This window comes from Zalophus californianus, chromosome 4 (genome assembly GCF_009762305.2).
Source record: "Zalophus californianus isolate mZalCal1 chromosome 4, mZalCal1.pri.v2, whole genome shotgun sequence".
Classification (NCBI taxonomy): domain Eukaryota; kingdom Metazoa; phylum Chordata; class Mammalia; order Carnivora; family Otariidae; genus Zalophus; species Zalophus californianus.
This window is the reverse complement of record NC_045598.1, coordinates 24,337,882-24,355,194: the sequence shown is the minus strand read 5'-3', so window position 1 is coordinate 24,355,194 and position 17,313 is coordinate 24,337,882. Positions and strand designations below refer to the sequence as shown.

Sequence of the window (17,313 nt, the reverse complement as noted above, 5' to 3'; positions counted from 1 at the left end):
GGGAAAAGGATGACACAGTCCCCACAAAATTTCTGACCAGAAACCACTTATTTCCAAACGAATTTATTACTCAGAGTCCAAAACTTTCTCTGAGCCCTGGTCCAGAAACGTCCCCCGGTCCTGATGGAGATCCAAGCTTCTTAAGCCTCAAACTCAAATTCAAAGTACTGTGGGTCGAAGTAGTGGATGCGGACATAACCATCTTCACCGCCGCTGCTGTAGCTGCAGAGAGAGCGAGTGAGCCAGGGACCAGTCAAGTGTCCCGTCTGGGGGAAGGCAGGCCCAGGGGCTGGGGGGGGGGTGGGGGGGTGGGGGGGGGAGGAGGGGGGAGGAGGGGCAGGGTACGGGAAAGGGCCAGAGGCCAGAGCAGGGCTGAGCTCAGTTCCCTGCATGGAGCCCTACCTCTTGCCATCGGGATGGAAGGCAACACTGTTGATGGGCCCGAAGTGACCCTTGACTCTTCCAAACTCTTCTTCGAAGGCCAAGTGAAAGAACCTGGAGGAGGGTGGTGGGAAGAGACAGGTCACTCTCCATCTCCTTCCAAGACATGTTGGACGTACCGCTCCCCAAATGCAAAGCAGAAAGTGGGGAAACAGGGATGAGGGAGAATGAATGGGAACAAAATAAGAGAAGGGTTAAGACTGGACCCAAGCGTCTGCCTGCAATCGCGGCTAACACTTCATTACTATGTGCTGGGCAGCAAGTACTAACTCGGGCATTTAATCTGCACGGTTTTATGAGGGAAGTATGTTATCGCTGTCCCCAGTACACAGGGGAGGAAACCAGGCAGAGAGAGACACAAGGATGGGTCCAGGGCCTCAGAGGGAGCCCATGGTCATGCTCGCTAACTGCTATGCTACACACTTGTCACAGGAAGGCCACAAATCTGGCTGTACCTCCTAGCAGGCAATGAAACAAGGAAGTCTCCTCAGGTGTATGGTTTGTGTCCATCACAAAAGACACTCTGTGGGGTTTCAATTTGGAAGAGCCCCCCTTTTTAAGATTTTATCTATTTATTTGACAGAGAGAGCACAAGCAGGGGGAGCGGCGGGCAGAGGGAGAGGGAGAAGCAGGCTCCCCACTGAGCAGGGAGCCCCACACGGGGCTGGATCTCAGGACCCCGGGATCATGACCTGAGCCGAAGGCAGACGCTTAACCAACTCAGCCACCCAGGTGCCCCCGTCACCTCTCTCTTTACCTGGCTTCAAACTTGCCAATCCTGGTGGAGGTGGTGGTTACATCCATGGCTTCCTGACCACCGCCCAGCACCACCTGAAGGGAAGAAGAAATTCTAGACAGGCCCGAAGGGCAGGCAAGTCCATTTTCCGTTTTTACTCTCAGCCCATAAGTTTTTTTTTTTTTTTTTAAGATTTTATTTATTTATTTGAGAGAGAGAGAGACAGCGAGAGAGGGAACACAAGTGAAGGGAGTGGGAGAGGGAGAAGCGGGTTTCCCGGGGAGCAGGGAACCCGATGCGGGTCTCGATCCCAAGACCCTGGGATCATGACCCGAACCGAAGGCAGGCACTTAACGACTGAGCAACCCAGGCGCCCCGCCCATAAGCTTTTATATTAGTACGTCAGACTAAGTATATCAGTACTCAGTACATGAGTACTCAGCACATCAGACTGAGATGATGCTAAGGGCAGGCCCAAAAAGATCCTTCAGTTACCTCCTGCCCTGCCCTCTGGGGCTTCCCGATCATTCGGCCTTCTCATTGCTCTGGTAATCTCCTCTCTACCTGACACTATTTCCTACAGAGTTCCTATCTCAATTGCTAGACGAACACCTAGGTCCTGGAAGCATTCAAGGCGTCAGCAGGAAGCCCAGGTGGGGTTCCCTTACATGGTCGTAGTTGGGAGAGAGGGCAGCTGAGTTGACTGGACGTTCTGTCCGGAAAGTCTTCTGGTGTTCAAGAGTTGTGGAGTCAAAGAGCTAGAGAGAGAAGACAGGGGAAGAAAATCTGTAACAGGAGTCTTCCTGAGGGAAAGCTGGGCAAGGGGAAAGCTTTGCAGGGGGTGGGAGCAGCCCTTCCAGACTCCTCACCCAGGCTCACCTTGGCTGTGTTGTCCTTAGAGGCGGTGACAAACATGGTCATGTCCCTGGATAACTGGATGTCATTGATCTGCCGGGAGTGCTCCTTAACATTCACCAGGACCTCTCCAGACTGGGGAAGGCAAAAGAGTGAGGGTCCAGGCGGCCTGAACTCCACCAGCCCCCCTGCTCTGCTGGGGTTCTATACTGCTCCCTGTCCGGGCCGGGGGTGGGGGGCGGTCTAGGGCGGGTGAGCCTAAGTATCCCCTGAACCAACATTCACCCCCCACTCCCAAGCCCAAGCCCCCATCCCAACCTGTCCCACATGTACACACTTCAACACTGCTAGTCAGGCTAGGAAAACACGGGTTTCTGGTGACAAATCTATGGACCTAGGAACTAATCAGCACGTCACAAGGGGAGAGCCGTTTTCACTTCCTTCTTGTAGTCCCCGGATTGTGAATAGTCACAATTTGCCGAACACTGTGCCACGCGCTCAACACCTGACTTTGTTCATCCTCACACCAACCCCATGAAGTGGGTCTTTTAAAGGACATTTTCAAAGGCAGAAAGTAAGGTTCAGAGGGGTGATGTGACTCGCTGCAACCTGTAAGATGCAGAGAGCCTGAGCTCACCCCCTGCCCAGCCAGGGTGGGGGTCACAGTCCACTGGGACTGCTGCATGTCCAGCTTTTTCTAGATCTTCTCAAAGAGCCATTTCATCTCCTGACTTCCCTTCCCACACAGCAACCTGCTAGCCAGTACCGTACAAAGAACAGTTTGAGAGGCTGCCCTCAGAAGCACCTGTTGCTGCCTCAATTTCTCTCTCTACAAAACAAGACGACTAAAGGCCCACCACCCAGGGTCACGGTAGGGACACCAGGACTGTGTCTCATTTGACTTTGTTGTGACAGGAACCTGGCCTGTGTTCTGCAGACATTTATTAGATGATTAAAAGGCCTTGTGAGCACTGTGCCTCACACACAGCAGACCCTCAGAGACCTTTCTTTTCCTTTCCTGAATTATTTTTGTTGTTGTTTTTAAGTAAGCTCTACGCTCACTGCGGGGCTTGTACTCACGACCCTGAGATCAAGAGTCTCATGCTCTATTGACTGAGCCAGCCAGGCGCCCCTTTCCTGAATGATTTTTACCTACTCTGTGAGAAGGATGTATTTTTGTCTCTTCCATCAATGTGGACACATGGTAGGGACCTATCTGGCTCCTGTATTTCAGGGAGTAAGCACCAGCTTTGCAGTCAGGCCTATCTGAAGGCACAGAACAGCTCCACTAGGTGCTGGCACCAAGCATTATGTACGCCTTTGACCTTGGTTCCCATTCCTTTCCTGCAGGTGGGTCTGGGGCCTAGTGGACTACAGTCAGTGTTTGCTGAGTGACTGACTAACCCTTATGGTAGTACATGCCAGCATTGCCCAGGAACCCGGGCACCCAAATGAGAATCCAAGACAGGCCGGCTTGTCCCTCTCCTTACCCCCATCTCATCAGTCACCCCTAAATATCTCTTGACTCTGTCAGGGGCTCCATGTCCCCAGAGCTATTTCCTCATTCAGGTCCATTCTCTGAACTAAGCCTTCAAAAGCTTTCTAAAGAGAAAAATCTGATCACCAGTCACCATTTAAAGAGTCTCTACTGCCCAAAAGAAAAACACTCTTCCTTACCTCTTGACACTCAAAAAAAAAATCTAGTCGCTATTCACTTTCCCCAACACTGTGTCCCAACAGCCCCAGACTCTCTTCTGAACAAACCTCCCATTCCCTTAACTCCGTGCTTTTGTGTGCACTGTTTTCTCCACCATTCCGTGGAATGGCCTTCTCTTCTTGCTTGAAGCTCCACTTATTCTTCATGGGTTAATGTACGGGTCACCTTCTCTGTGACAGAGGGCACTTTCTCTACTTGGCTGAGACCTCTACGGCGGCACAACTCACAACCCGACTCCTGTGTTAGCTGCCAGTCTGGCTCCCTGGGGGCAGGGCCCACGTCTGATGCAGGGTCTTGTCCTCAGAGCCCAGCACGAGGCCTGGCACTCAGTGGCGGCAGGAAAGGGCTTCCCTGTGATCACTATGAACGTATCCAGAGTACTCTGTGACAAGTTTTTCAAACGCCTGATGTCATTTGATCCTTGCAACATTTTACAGACAAACAGGCTCAGTGAAGTAACTTGCCTGGGTTCATGTAACTAAAAAGTGGTGAAATCTGTGTTCGAACCCAGCCCTTGCTCTTCACTGCTGCGCTATTCTGCCTCTTGAAGGGAATCACTCTGCGGGGCATGGGCCCCAGCCTCCCCCTCACCTTGGCGCTATACTGGTTGAGCTCTCCGCCTTCGTGGCCTGCGATGATGCACTCCCCCAGGGGTCCCCAAACAGCACTGGTGATCTTGGAGTCGTTGCAAGGGATCTTCATGTAGGGCTCATTGTTATCTGTGGAGGGGGGGGGAGATGGGCTCTGGAGCTGCGCCCTTCACCCCAGCCCCAGTCCCAAACCCCCAGCGCTGGCTCACCGATCTGGCTTGGATCCCGCAGGTCAAAGAAGCTCACAAAGCACTGGTAGCCCATCTGCTTGTCGGTGGAGAACATGATGATGTTGCCCCCAAAGTCAAAGCCACACGTCCGGACAGCTGAATTGGTCTTGAGTAGGGCCAGCTGCTTCCCTGGGGACAGGCAGAGTCTGGGCTACCCCTTGCCCTATGCCACCGAGGGGAGGACACTCTACATCTGCCTGTCCTCCTGTCTGCTGTGTCTCCTGCTTCAGTGACTACAGCCCGCCACCGCCTCCTCCCCACCATCTCTCCTCAGACATCCTGCTGCTACGTGAGCAGTGCGTAGCAATACATCTGTCTTCTCCTCAGAACGCCTTCCTCCAGAACAAGGATCTGCTCAAATTTCTCCGCATGTCCCCAGAACCTAGCATCAGCCTGGCACAGAATCGGGTGCCCAGTAAATATTTACTAGATGGAGCAGCTTAATAGGCTCCCGTGTCTTCGGTCTGTTCTTCCAATACTCCCCGCTGCTACCTGAGCTCGCCAAAATGAAACATACTCTTCCCTGCTCAAGGACCTCCACAGCATGCCAACTCCTACAGAACAAAGCCAAGCTCCTGAGTCTGGCATTCGAGGTCTATTCTGACCCTAGCCTGCCGCCTCTTCTCTCCTGACTATCGCATCCCCCAAGAAGCAGGAGGTCCCGTCAGATCAGATGACCTGGACAGGACACTTGCCATGCTTTCACTCCAGAATGTGCTAAAGTGATGACCTCTTTCTCATCCGTGAAGCCCCAGCTCTCACATTTACCTTGGGAAACCTTGCCGGGTTGCTCCCATCCCCACTCCAGGCAGTCAGCTGCCCCCACTCTGGCCTTCCACAATGTTCTGTGCTTTCTCTGAGGTGCCTTACAGCCTACTGCACCGCCTCTTTTCTTGTCTGTCTTCTCCTTGTCTCCTTCTCGTTCCTTAGAACAGGAGCCATCTCTGGATTTATCTCTGTTTCCCCAAAACCTGTTCACCTAAATAGGTACGCTGTAGATCCTCACTGTCTGGTGAAAAAGTAAATGATCCAGGCTTACCTGTTTCACAGTCCCAGAGACGACAGCTATTATCAGCTGAGCCGGTGAGGACATGTTTGGTGTCCCCTGAAGAGGGTGTTAAGAAACATGACTGAGTTCACCTGAGCCCTCGTCCTCCTGGAAAACCAACTGATTTACCTCCCCATTCAGCCCCAGACAGCCTTTCTTCCTCTCTTACCTCAGAGCATTCGAACCCCCTCATCTAGAACCAGAACTCGTGGGCACCTGGGGGGCTCAGTTGGTAAGCGTCTGCCTTCGGCTCAGGTCATGATCCCGGGGTCCTGGGATCGAGCCCCGCATCGGGCTCCCTGCTCGGCGGGAAGCCTGCTTCTCCCTCTCCCACTCCCCCTGTTTGTGTTCCTGCTTTCGCTCTCTCTCTCTCCGTCAAATAAATAAGATCTTTAAAAAAAAAAAAAAAAAAGAACCAGAACTCGTCTTGAATGTTCCCTCAACCAGTGAAGAAGGGACTGGGGATTAGGTAATAGGTATCATTCCCTAGACCCACAATAGCATCCCAAACTCCCAACTCCAAGTCGGCAGCCTCTCTGTTGCTCGCAGACCCTGGGAGCACAGACTCAGAGCGAAGACAAGGATACAGTCAGCGTCTACACACCACACAGCTCCAGTATGGCCCATGTAAGTGCCCAGCCTCTCACCGTTCACAGAGTACCACACATTGACAATCTGGAGGAGTCAATGACAGTGTGACAGATGGTAAGCATCCCAGGCAATGGCCTCCTACTTAAGAGGTTCCCCAGGAACCCTCAGCAGCCTCTAGACAGGCCAGATTTTGCCCTCTCTTGCTCATCTCTTGGGAAAGAGCAGGTTCCTGGTAAAAAGACCAACTCCTGGACTTTCCTCCTTCCTGCAGGTAAGTGGCAGGGCAGTCAGGGGGCTTGCAAAAAGACCTACATGCCCTTGTCCCAGTCCTTCCCGAAACCCCCACTACAGTGTTTCTTTTCTCTGAGCTTATTTTCCTGTCTGTAAAATGGACACAACAATAATGCCTTCTTCAAAGGGTATCTGTGAGGCTTCAATAAAATGATGTCTAAGGAATTTAAAATATAAGTGACTAACAATTCTCCACTAATATGCACAACGTACTTACTGTGTAAGCTTCTTACTTGAATAATCTCATTTAACCCTGGAGACAACCCCAGGAGGGGGTTACCGTTAGTACCCATAATTTATAAAAAGGGAAACCAAGGGTCGCCTGGGTGGCTCAGTTGTTAAGCGTCTGCCTTCAGCTCAGGTCATGATCCCAGGGTCCTGGGATCGAGCCCCGCATCGGGCTCCCTGCTCGGCGGGAAGCCTGCTTCTCCCTCTCCCACTCCCCCTGCTTGTGTTCCCTCTCTCGCTGTCTATCAAATAAATAAATAAAATCTTAAAAAAAAAAAAAGGGAAACCAAGTTAAGAAAGGTTAAATGACATGCTCAAAGTCACACTGCTACTCGGATGCAGGGCTCAGGATTCAAATCGGGTCGGCTGGCTTCCGAACTCCCACCTTTAGCCAAGAGAGTTAACGTCTTCCATACGGAGGTGTCTCAAAAGGCAGTTAAGTGAGGGACTGTTTGCACTCAGTGAAAAGCAGGATGGGGCCCAGAAGGACCTACTGAAATGAGACCAGGGACACCTCCAGTAAAGTAGTCCTCTGTCGTCCCTCACTGTCCAAGGATCTGCTTTCCCCTTCTAGAGGTGGTCCGTTCCCCTACCCTGGAAGAATAATCACTCTTGTCCCCATCTCCCTTCCATAATGTCTCTTGCTCTTTTTCTCCCGGCCACTCCTCCCACCACCAACAGTGTTCTTTCCCAGTATAATGCTCTCGCCCACCTACCCCGGGATGGTCTCTCCCTACCTCTCCTAATGGGGAGGAGCTCTTTGGTTCCCTTCTCACGGCAAAAACGGCTTGTCCACCCCTCGCCCGGGCAGAATGAACTCGTCCCCTCCCGACACCTTCCCTCCGCCCCAAGATCCCGCCGGCCCGCCCGCTGCCGACGCTCACAGGGTCCTTGGCCACCGTGAAGAGGAGGTCTCCCTCACGGTTGTACTTAATCTGCGTAATGGATCGCTCATGGCCCTGCAGCAGGATCGGCTTCTGTGGGGACAGGACAGGTGAGTCAGCGCCCAGGATCGGCCCCTGCCCCAGTCCCAGACCCCCACGCTAACACCCCAACTCAGGGGAACTCACCATCCCGGCGCTGACGCGAGGAAAGAAGCAACGTGAGTAGGGCCGGAAGAGGCTTTGGCGCCACTTCCGGATTACGGGTCTCCGCCCCTTCGGTCCCGGAAGTGGAGGGAGCGGCGTTGCCATGGCGGCGTCTCTTGGTGGGTAGGCGGCCCCGCCCCTCTAGGGGCTTCCCAAACCTTGCCCGGAGTTCATTTCCCACCCCACCTCCACTACCTGACCTTCACCCCTGCCCGAACCCCAGACTCCGGGCTCTCGGACCCATCTCCCGGCCTCCCGGGGCCTGTCCTACCCGCCAATCGCACCCGGCGCATCGGAGAGCGAGGGAGGGATGTGGGGGTGGCTGGCTGGGGAGGGGAGGCCCGAGGAGGGCCGCGCCGGCGGGCAGCGGTTTTGGGGGGGGGGGAGGGTCACTCGCATCTCCATCCAGGACAGGTGCTGGCCCTGGTGCTGGTGGCCGCCTTGTGGGGTGGCACACAGCCGCTGCTGAAGCGGGCCTCCTCCCGCCTGCAGCAGGTTCATGAGCGGACCTGGGCCCGGCAGTTGCTGCAGGAGATGAAGACCCTCTTCTTGAATACTGAGGTGTGTCTGTGAATGGACCCTTTCTCGCGCATAGCTGCTAAAAATTTGGTCTCTGGAGTCAAACAAGTCTGGGTCAGAATCTGCCCCCCACCAGCTTACTCGCTAGAAGCTCTTGGACGAGTCACTTGTCCTCCTTGAGCCTCAGTCTCATCGTCTGTAAAATGGGAATGTTAATGGTAACCATCTTATTGGACAGTTGTGAGGATTCAGTGAGGTGAGGCACATAGAGCACTTAACACTGGGTCCAGTATGTAATTAGTGTTCAATCTATGGGTGCTATTAATAATATTTTTTTTTTTAAAGATTTTATTTATTTATTTGAGAGAGAGAATGAGAGACAGAGAGCATGAGAGGGAGGAGGGTGAGAAGGAGAAGCAGACTCTCTGCTGAGCAGGGAGCCCGATGTGGGACTCGATCCCGGGACTCCAGGATCATGACCTGAGCCGAAGGCAGTCGCTTAACCAACTGAGCCACCCAGGCGCCCTATTAATAATATTTTATTGGTGATCCCTCCAACAGACCTTCCATGGGAGGACTTGGGGCTCAAATTGACCCTGGGGAGGGAGGATAAGGAAGGATATGGAGAACTACCTCTGACCCCAGTGCTGCCAGTCTAGGCTAGTGGGAAAGACAAGACATAGACAGAACCACCTCTCAGGACTAAGGGCCACGAGAGAGGTACTGATTAAGTGCTTCCTGAGTTCACAGGAGGGAGGCTGGAGCTAGGAGCCTCTAGGAATGCTTCTTGGAGGGAGGGACATTGGCATTCAGGGACTTGCGGGATGGGGAGGATGGGAACTAGCAGGGCTGAGGGAGAAGCATTCAAGGCAGAGGCATGGAGTTCAGTCAGTAACTTGCTGCCTGCTCTGGAAGGGTCCTTTTCAGAGGGCTAACCACTCTTGGGACCGTTATAGCTGTAAGGAAGCTTCCTTGTAGCTTCCTCCAAGGAAGGGCATTATCTAGAAGCTCAAAGAAGGCAGTGCTTCTCAGTTGAGCATCACACTGACTGCAGATTTCTTCTGTTTCCAGTACTTGATGCCCTTTTTCCTCAACCAGTGTGGCTCCCTTCTCTACTACCTCACCCTGGCATCAACAGGTGGGTCTCTGACTTAGAACTGCTATGCCCAGTGCTGGAGGCCACCTGGAAGAGTCACTTGGGGAGGGGGCCTGAAACACCCTGTTGCCATGAGTGAGGGAGAGCCCACTACCTCTGGTTCCCTCTTTGCACCCTCTTCTCTGAGCAGCTGGGGCGCAGTGGGCCTATTATGAGTATGCTGCCAGGCACTTGGGTTGGTTTGAAGCCTGGTGGTCTTGTGCAGCAGTGGAGTCAGAGGGGAGGTTCATTTCGCTGTGCCAGCGGCTGGCCTTGACACTCCTGATTCCACGGTGTGCTACCTGCCTGACCTTGAGCAAGTCTTTTATTTGAGTGTTGGTTTTATATGATGGTTTTTGTAGCATTGAGAGGATTAAATTCAGTGTATGGGAAGCATCTAGCAGAGTAGCTGGTACACACTGCAGGAGCTCAGTAAGTATGTATTTCCTTCCTCCCCCTGATTGTTGACTGTCCTCTGCTGCATCAGATACTGTACTAGCCTGAGTGGCTCAGTCGTTAAGCGTCTGCCTTCGCCTCAGGTTATGATCCCAGGGTCCTAAGATCGAGCCCTGCATCGGGCTCCCTGCTCAGAGGGTAGCCTGCTTCTTTCTCCCTCTCCTGCTCCCCCTGCTTGTGTTCCCTCTCTCGCTGTCAAAAAAATAAATGAAGTTAAAAAAAAAAAAAGATACTTTACAGCCGTACTACAAAGATATTGCAGGTTTGGTTCCGGACTACCGCAATACAACAAATGTTGCAGAGCAGATCAGATGAATTTTTTGGTTTCCTAGTGCATATAAAAGTTATGTTTAGGGGCGCCTAGCTGGCTTATTCAGTGGAGCATGCACTATTGATCTCAGGAGGATAAGTTCGAGCGTAGCATTTGCTTAAAAATAAAATTAAAAATAAAAATAAAGGGTGATAAAAATAAAAATAAAGACTGAGCCTGGGTGGCTCAGTCAGTTAAGCATCTGCCTTCGGCTCAGGTCATGATCCCAGGGGCCTGGGATCGAGTCCCACATCGGGCTCCGCGGGGAGCCTGATGGGCTTCACCAGCTGTTTTGTTTGTCCATCTCCGTTTAGTTCAGTCGGGGCACAGGCTTTGGAGTCCGGCAGACCTTGGTTTAAGTCGTCGGTTTGCCTCAATATATGTGTCGTCTTTGAGCTTTTGTTTCCTTTACACAAAGTGATAATGCTCTTCTCTCAGTGCTGTTGTGAAGATCGAAGGAGATGTGTACACAGTTGGCACTTAATAAATGGTGGTTGTGCTGTTACATTCATTCTACTGCCTCCTTTCGGCTTTGGGGCCTATCTGTCCCGATATCTTTGCGGTCTCAGGAGCTCTTCGAGTGCAAAGACCTCATCCTTATCTGCGAACCAGGGTGGTCCCAGTCCACCTTATAGTTCGGGTCTTCGTGCTGGAGTGGAGGGAGCACCGAATTAGAGTCGGGAAACCTGGTTTGAATCCTGAGCTTTGCTGCGATTTCATCAGGAAAATGACATACCTTTTTTTTAAGATTTTATTTATTTATTTGACAGAGAAAGAGAGAGAGAGAGAGAGCACAAGGAGGCAGACAGGCAGGCAGAGAGAGAGGGAGAAGCAGGCTCCCTGCTGAGCACAGAGCCCAATGTGGGGCTCCATCCCAGGACCCTGGGATCATGACCTGAGCCGAAGACAGAAACCTCACCGACCGAGCCACCCAGGTGCCCCCCCCCTTTTTTTAACAGGCTGTCTTGATAAAACGTGTTTTGTGCCTAGAAAGGCATTTTTTGGCATCTCAGAGATTTTTTTTTTCATTCTGATCACTCAGATCTGACCCTAGCTGTGCCCATCAGTAACTCTCTGGCCATCGTCTTCACACTGATTGTCGGGAAGGTCCTCGGAGAAGATGTAGGTGGAAAAGGTAAGTCAGGCCACTGCAAGTGTGGGAAGCCACTCCTTGGGCCTCGCCACCCCAGTTAGTCCTTTCCCAGAGCTAGCTCCATGGGTGGGAAGGAGAGGATCTTTCCCCATCCCTCCCCTTTCCTCAGCAGCTCTCCTGCTTCCTGTGGCCATCAGAGTTTCCTTCCCCTGGGCATTCTGGGGACAGACCCCATCTGCACTGGTCCCTCAGCCCTGCACCAGCTCCTCCTAGCTTGGCTGGGCTCAGGCCCTCAATTTCTGCCCGTTCTCCCAGGAGCATTCACAGGCATGATGCTCACCGTGGTGGGGATTGCACTCTGCGTCATGAGCTCCGTGAGCAAGACCCAGGGGCAGCTGTCTGCCCTTTGAGTGGGCCGACGCCACCCTCCAGCCCTTCTGTGTCCAGGAAGCCCCTGAGCCGTGAGGCGCAGCCAGTGAGCACACGGACCTAGCACTTCCCCCTCTGAGCCTCAGCGTCCTCACCTCTTAGGGGGTGAATAGCTACCTCGTGGTGGCTCTCACAGGAGAACCGCAGTGAGAGATCTGTTCAGCTGCTCAGATTTAGCACAAGAGACTTCATACCTCCCCAGCAACCTTTCTGCCCCGCAGCTCTCCTCGTGCTGTCATGTCAGGCCCCTAGCCCAGCCGCCGTCACTATGGCCCCATCCAGACTGTCACAGCAGCTGGGTCCACGGACGGCATGGAGACAGCCAGCCGCCTGTGCCAGAGATGCAAACAGGAGGCCTCAGGGCTGCCAGAGGCCTTGGCTGGCTGAGGCAGGGACCTGAGGGGGAGAAGGGACGTCGGAATGGCAGGTGTAGAGGAGATGAGCAGTCTACGAGCCTTGCCTGGCCCACCTAGAAGGTGGGTGGAAATCTTCAACTGCCTGCCCTTCTTAGACAGCCTGGGGCCCCGGCACCGCATCCCTTCCGCCACGTGGTGCGGTGCCCGGCGAGGGGTAGCCTCAAATAAATCTGCACCGAACAGACGGAGGACAGTTAAGTATTCCTTTATTGCAGCACACCTGCTCCCAAGTTTGTAGCCTCCCCCCAAGCTCGGTTGGCTCCTCCTGTCTCTGACCAGAGAACCCCATAGGAACATGGTCTCCATGGCTAGGGCTGCCCTGCTCTGGGCTGTGGTTTTAGGAGCAGAAGAGTAGGGCTGGGCTGAGGGGGCTACAGGGTATCCTGTGAGCCCAGGGGCAGCACTGGGTCCCCTGGAACAGGCTGTTGGAGACAAGGATAAAACGTGGCTGCAGAGTGGCCACCCCAGGTTCTGGCTGGACAGCGGCTCTCAAGGTGGCAGAGACGGGGTTGAGGCTGAGACCGCTGCCCCAGCCCCAGGCTGCTTTTCCAGGCACAGGGCCTCGCCCACCATCTGCGCTGCCCTCTGGAGGAGGCGGAAGGCCATAGAGAACGGAGCATTAGCGTCCCTTGTCGCCTCCAGCCCTCAGCTGAAGTTTCTGACCCCAGGAAAGGAAGAGACTTCACAGGTTTGCTCTGCCCTCTGATTTAACAAGGTAGGAGGTCGGGCTTGGAGAGTTAGGTCTGCTCACAGTCCCAAGGCGGGGGCTCTCCCGGGACCCCAGGCTGCCATTCCAGCTCAGAGCTCCTGAACCAACATACTGCTTGCAGCCCCCACCCACCTGATCCAAGGGTTCCTCCGTGCAGGTGTCTTCATCATCTGCCACTTCCTGGGCCCCTGCTGTCTCCTTCCTCGGGTGGAGAGTCTCGTACACTCCCTTGACTCCTGACGAAGGAGGCGGTGTCGGCGGATGCCCGTGCTGAGGAGCCCTGAGCCTTTTCCTTGCCCCTCCCTCCCAGCCCCGTCCCCTCCACAGTCCCCACTACCTTGGAGGCTGGCAGGGTAGCTCTGAGGCGGGCCATTGGCCCCCATCCCTTCCAGATCCCACCCCTGAAGTTTCCCTGTGCCTCATTTCATAGTGCCAGCTCCCCACAAAGAAGCCAGGGACTGCATGTGCACATGGGGCAGCGGGAAAGATCTGTGTTGAGGTCAGGGCCAGCTCTGTCCCCAGGCATTCTGCCCCCATGGACCTCTCCCACAACAGGGACCATTCTGTGTCACTGTCAGAGGGAGGGTGAGAAGGGCCTAGGGTCCCCTCACCTGAGGGAAATGAGAGCGTGGGGAGCCTGTTGCTCGGCTGAATGGCCTGCTGGGGTCTGGCATAGAAAGCAGATGGCTCAATGTGGCTTGGTTCCTTTGGAGAGGGCTGGGGTGCCTGTGCCCTGTGGCCCTGGGCCTGTAGAGGACATACTGGGCTTGGACTGGGGGTGATGGTTGTTCTTGCCTTCTCTCCCACCAGGCCAAGCTTAAATGCCCCTGGTGCCTGTGGGAGCTGGGGAGAGATGCCCTCCGTCTTCATAGCCTGCATCCTCCCTCCTGGCTCCCTCTTCCCATCAGGCTGCCTTATCCAGGGACAGAGCCGCTGGTGTCTGGCACTCAAGAGGCCCAGTGAAGCCAGGCCGTGTCCTCGACCCCCACCCAGTGCTCACTGGCTCATCTCTTGGGAAGGCTCAGGCTTGGGATCAGCTGGGGAGCTGGACCCCGCTACGCCAGAGAGGCCAGTTCTCTCTCCCAGCGGCTGCCTGGCCAGCAGAGTCCACAGGTGTTCATTGAGCCAGGCTGAGCTGTCCCCAGCTTCTGGTCTGGCCCTTGCCACTCAAGACCTGTGTCCCCCTGGGCAGCTGACTTCACTCTGGGGAACCTGAATGCCTCCTCTGGGAAATGGGAGGGGTAACCTGTGTTCCACAAGAGGATGCAGTGCGATGTGGAGAGAGCCTGAGCTGGAGGAGAGGTCAGCCAGTCACCCACCTCCTTGCCTGCCTCCCATGGCCTCCCCTGTCACCTACCCGCGGCTTGTGTGGCTTAGACTTTGGGTCTGGGGGGTGCCTGCAATGAAAACAAAGGGTTTATAGTAAGTAGGCAGAGCAGGCATGGGATCAGGGTCGTTTCCTCTGCTCTACCCTGCCGCCCCACCACCCCACCGCCTGACCCGTCTGTACCAGCAGCCCCTGGGCAGTGAGGGGCTAGGCACCAGCAGCTCCACATAAGGCAGGGCCTGGAACTCCTCCTCTCCGACCGCCACATAATAATGGCCATTCACCAGAGCCTCTCTTGCTGACAGTGGGAGCCCCTCCAGGCTGCAGAGTCTGGGAGAGAGAGGTAGGTGGGTAAAGGCCAGTGGACAAGATGCCTCTTCATACTCGGCAGACTATGATGGGGTAGGTGCGGCTATGCCAAGGTACGCGTTGGCCGCTGACCCTCCGAGCACCCGGGCCAGTCACCTCGGCTCTGCCCTGGCTCCAGGGGCTCAGCTGTGGGGGCCTCTTCCTGTGTCGCAGAAGGAAGTCCCATTTGGGGAGACGTGCTTTCCTTTCACCTTGTTGTCCGCAAGGACAGCCAGGACCAGCAGGGAGGCTCCCTCCCTGGGGCCCACACTCACTTGCATACAGCCCCGGCCTGCAGTTTGGCCTTCTCAGTCAGGAGCTTCAACACGGTTTCCCAGTCCTCGCTGGCAGCCTGGGACAGCTTCAGGCTAAATGGGGGACTTACCAGGTCCCCATTCCTGAACACACTGGGACAAAGAGCAGTCTGGTAAGGAGTGGGGTCCCCGGAACACCCCACACTTGAGAGGAAGAAGGGCAGCACAGGGCCGGAAGATGGTCTTACGAACCGGGGCATTGGTCTGTTTTCACCCATCAGGCATGTTGGGACCAGGGGCTCTGGGAGCAAACCCACCCACATTTTCTTGGTCTCACTGAAACAAAATCTATGCTCCTGCTCCCCGACACCGGCACTCACTGGATGTAGCAGGAGGAACCTGCAGGTGGTCGCGGTCTAAGGGTCCCGTCACCTGGGTGGTGAGTCACAGGAGGACCCTGAAACCCAAGGCAGGCCCTCAGATCGGGAGAGAGTTGAAGCCTTTGGCTAGGGGTGGGTCAGTCCAAGGTGGGTAGGGTGAGTGAAGGAGAGGGCAAGGAGGGATGGGATGGGTCACACCTTTCACCAAAGGAACATTCTACCTCCCCGTAGTCACATTCCAACCACCACCTTGCCCCCGTATGTTTTACAGCTTTCTCTTTCCGTTGGGGACCACAGCCTGGCGATAAAGGCTGGGCGAGGAGCAAGGGATAGTCTTGAAACCCTGTACCCCAGGGAGGGTAGCAGCTGGCTCCAGAGTGGATGTGGAGAGTGGCCCCCAGGGACCTGACAGATCCTGTTATTTCCAGAGCCCCTGATTTCCCAGATGAAACTGGGGGCAATCCCAGTAAGGGTGAGAAGACAGGGCTGGAGGCCAGCCTCCCCCAGGACTCACTGGTAGTCTGCTGCCCTTCCCACCTGGATCCTTCCGTCTGGGGGATAAATAGCTGAAAGGACAGATGGGTCATAGTTCATCTTGGGGAGCCTGAGACCTCAACACCCTGGTAGCTGCCAGAGTGAGGGTCTAGGGCTACAGCTTACCAGGTGTCCATCCCCACCGGGAGAGTCTCAAGACATCTGTCCAGAAACAGATGCTGGCCCTTGAACCTGCCCTAGGGCCCAGCACCAGGCTGACCATCTGGACTGGGAGCTCAGACGCAAACTGTTAAGGTTAAAGGTCAAGAGAAACTAGTTCATTAAGCATCATACTCTGTCTCAGAAATTTTCTCATTCACGAGCTTTCATCTCATTTTCTGTAACAGAGAAAGTTATGTGACCTACAGTAACACGGAAGTAAGTGACAGCCCAGATTCTAAGTCTGTGTGGCTTCCCACCCCTTGCTCCTTACGCTACCATAAGCAACCCCAGGGGACAGCTGAGTAGCACCTAGAAGCCAGATCTGAGTTGGGAGCTCAGATACTCAAAATTCTTCTCCCATCTTGGAAGGCATGGCCCCACCCTGCAAATGGGGATGGCCCCAGCCCATGGAAAGCACAGGATGCCTAATCACAACAGGGAGGAAGCGATGGATGGATTTAGCATTTGGTGATGGTGGTGGTAGAGGATCCAATCAAGGAGAGCCTTTGGAAAAAGGGGCTCCAGCTGCAGAACGTTCTCCTCGAAGCCTGGTCCTGACTGTGATGGGCATAAACATCAGTGTCATACTTGGCCTACAGCTGTGCCTTCGCTGTCTGTAACCTGTATACTCTGAGGCAGGTTACTCAGCCTGTCTTGATTCCCCATTCTAAAGAGCGGGGAGCAGACCGCCCCCGAGTCGGGCTGCTGTATTCCAGGAGAGAACACACACGGTGCCTGCACATGCACCGGAAGCCCTGAACATGAATACTATTGCTCTTGCCGCTCCCTCCCTCCCGTGGCTCTAACCAGCCCCGGCCCACTCACTGTAGCTTGCGGAATCTTTCGAAGCCAGCAGCCACATACTGCCCTCCATTCTGCAAGTCGGCCAGGTCCGTGACAGGGTGACCACCACGAGGCGTATAGAGGGCCCGCACAGCCACCGGGGCCTGCACAGTCGAGGTCACCTCACAGAGGAAGGTCTCCAGGGTGGGAAAGCGGCTTTGGCTCACCACCAGCTGGCGGCCTGGGGAGAAGGGGTCCCCGTTCCGGTATACCACCACCCTCTTGGCTGCTGGATTGCCACCACCGGCCATGGTGTGTCCTCAGCGAGAGACGCAGAGCCGTTGCCAGGCAACTAAGGCAGGCTGGGAGCAGGGCCAGTCAGAAGTGGAATCCTGCCCCTTCACCAGGAGGGCGGGAGACACTGCAGGGCCTTCAGGGTCTCATCTGGCCGGCCCTTGGTGGGGCCTCCCGAGAGCTGGGCGGGTCTGATCACTATACTGGAAGGAAGACCCTGTGAGAGAGGCAGTGGTGGGGAACACACCGAAGCACAGATGTTCTAATACTGGATAGAGGGAAGAATCCGCAGAAGCTCCCTGCCACTCTGCAGCCCAAGGGCTGAGCTCAAAAGAGGATCAGCTTTGGG

The 17,313-nt window shown here is 54.8% G+C and overlaps 3 protein-coding genes across 12 annotated transcripts; 1 reads left to right on the top strand and 2 right to left on the bottom strand.

Moving 5' to 3' along the window:
• Window positions 1–47: 47 nt before the first annotated feature.
• Window positions 48–7,918, bottom strand: EIF3I (eukaryotic translation initiation factor 3 subunit I). The gene is made up of 11 exons (XM_027595966.1): window positions 7,798–7,918; window positions 7,612–7,704; window positions 6,205–6,292; window positions 5,609–5,674; window positions 4,549–4,698; window positions 4,341–4,468; window positions 2,057–2,167; window positions 1,846–1,935; window positions 1,199–1,272; window positions 403–495; window positions 48–222 (listed from the first exon to the last, which is right to left on the bottom strand). Exons 1-11 carry the CDS (start codon window positions 7,798–7,800, stop codon window positions 141–143), a joined length of 978 nt encoding a protein of 325 aa, XP_027451767.1. The 5' UTR covers window positions 7,801–7,918; the 3' UTR covers window positions 48–140.
• TMEM234 (transmembrane protein 234) lies at window positions 7,878–12,370 on the top strand. 2 transcript variants are annotated; one of them, XM_027595992.2, is made up of 5 exons: window positions 7,878–7,934; window positions 8,225–8,376; window positions 9,406–9,472; window positions 11,278–11,370; window positions 11,979–12,370. In XM_027595992.2, the coding sequence occupies exons 1-5, from the start codon at window positions 7,919–7,921 to the stop codon at window positions 12,155–12,157; spliced, it is 507 nt and encodes a 168-aa protein (XP_027451793.1). In that variant the 5' UTR covers window positions 7,878–7,918; the 3' UTR covers window positions 12,158–12,370. The 2 variants fall into 2 exon arrangements, with proteins under 2 accessions (XP_027451793.1, XP_027451804.1); XM_027596003.1 differs by having other exon boundaries at window positions 11,644–12,121.
• Window positions 12,371–12,517: 147 nt separating this feature from the next.
• On the bottom strand, window positions 12,518–17,130 carry DCDC2B (doublecortin domain containing 2B). Of its 9 annotated transcripts, none has more exons than XM_027595929.2 (9): window positions 16,713–16,836; window positions 15,852–15,972; window positions 15,706–15,757; window positions 15,192–15,268; window positions 14,833–14,964; window positions 14,393–14,539; window positions 14,240–14,279; window positions 13,015–13,118; window positions 12,518–12,875 (listed from the first exon to the last, which is right to left on the bottom strand). In XM_027595929.2, exons 2-9 carry the CDS (start codon window positions 15,860–15,862, stop codon window positions 12,545–12,547), a joined length of 894 nt encoding a protein of 297 aa, XP_027451730.1. In that variant the 5' UTR covers window positions 15,863–15,972; window positions 16,713–16,836; the 3' UTR covers window positions 12,518–12,544. The 9 variants fall into 9 exon arrangements, with proteins under 9 accessions (XP_027451730.1, XP_027451684.1, XP_027451703.1 ...); XM_027595893.2 differs by lacking the exon at window positions 15,852–15,972 and adding an exon at window positions 13,494–13,629 and having other exon boundaries at window positions 12,539–12,758; window positions 16,713–17,006; XM_027595937.1 differs by lacking the exon at window positions 15,852–15,972 and adding an exon at window positions 13,494–13,549 and having other exon boundaries at window positions 12,619–12,758; window positions 16,713–17,130.
• Between the last annotated feature and the right edge of the window lie 183 nt (window positions 17,131–17,313).

Coding starts and splice junctions, on each gene's coding strand:
- TMEM234 (XM_027595992.2), top strand. Junction 9,473..11,277: donor CCTCACCCTGGCATCAACAG/GTGGGTCTCTGA, acceptor CTGATCACTCAG/ATCTGACCCTAGCTGTGCCC. Junction 11,371..11,978: donor AGAAGATGTAGGTGGAAAAG/GTAAGTCAGGCC, acceptor TCTGCCCCGCAG/CTCTCCTCGTGCTGTCATGT.
- DCDC2B (XM_027595883.2), bottom strand. CDS start 16,981: ATGGCCGGTGGTGGCAATCCAGCAGCCAAGAGGGTGGTGGTATACCGG. Junction 14,280..14,392: donor TCACTGCCCAGGGGCTGCTG/GTACAGACGGGT, acceptor TTTTCATTGCAG/GCACCCCCCAGACCCAAAGT. Junction 13,119..14,239: donor CTAAGCCACACAAGCCGCGG/GTAGGTGACAGG, acceptor CTCCTTCGTCAG/GAGTCAAGGGAGTGTACGAG.
- EIF3I (XM_027595966.1), bottom strand. Junction 4,469..4,548: donor GCGGGATCCAAGCCAGATCG/GTGAGCCAGCGC, acceptor CCCCCTCCACAG/ATAACAATGAGCCCTACATG. Junction 223..402: donor TTCCATCCCGATGGCAAGAG/GTAGGGCTCCAT, acceptor CTCTCTCTGCAG/CTACAGCAGCGGCGGTGAAG.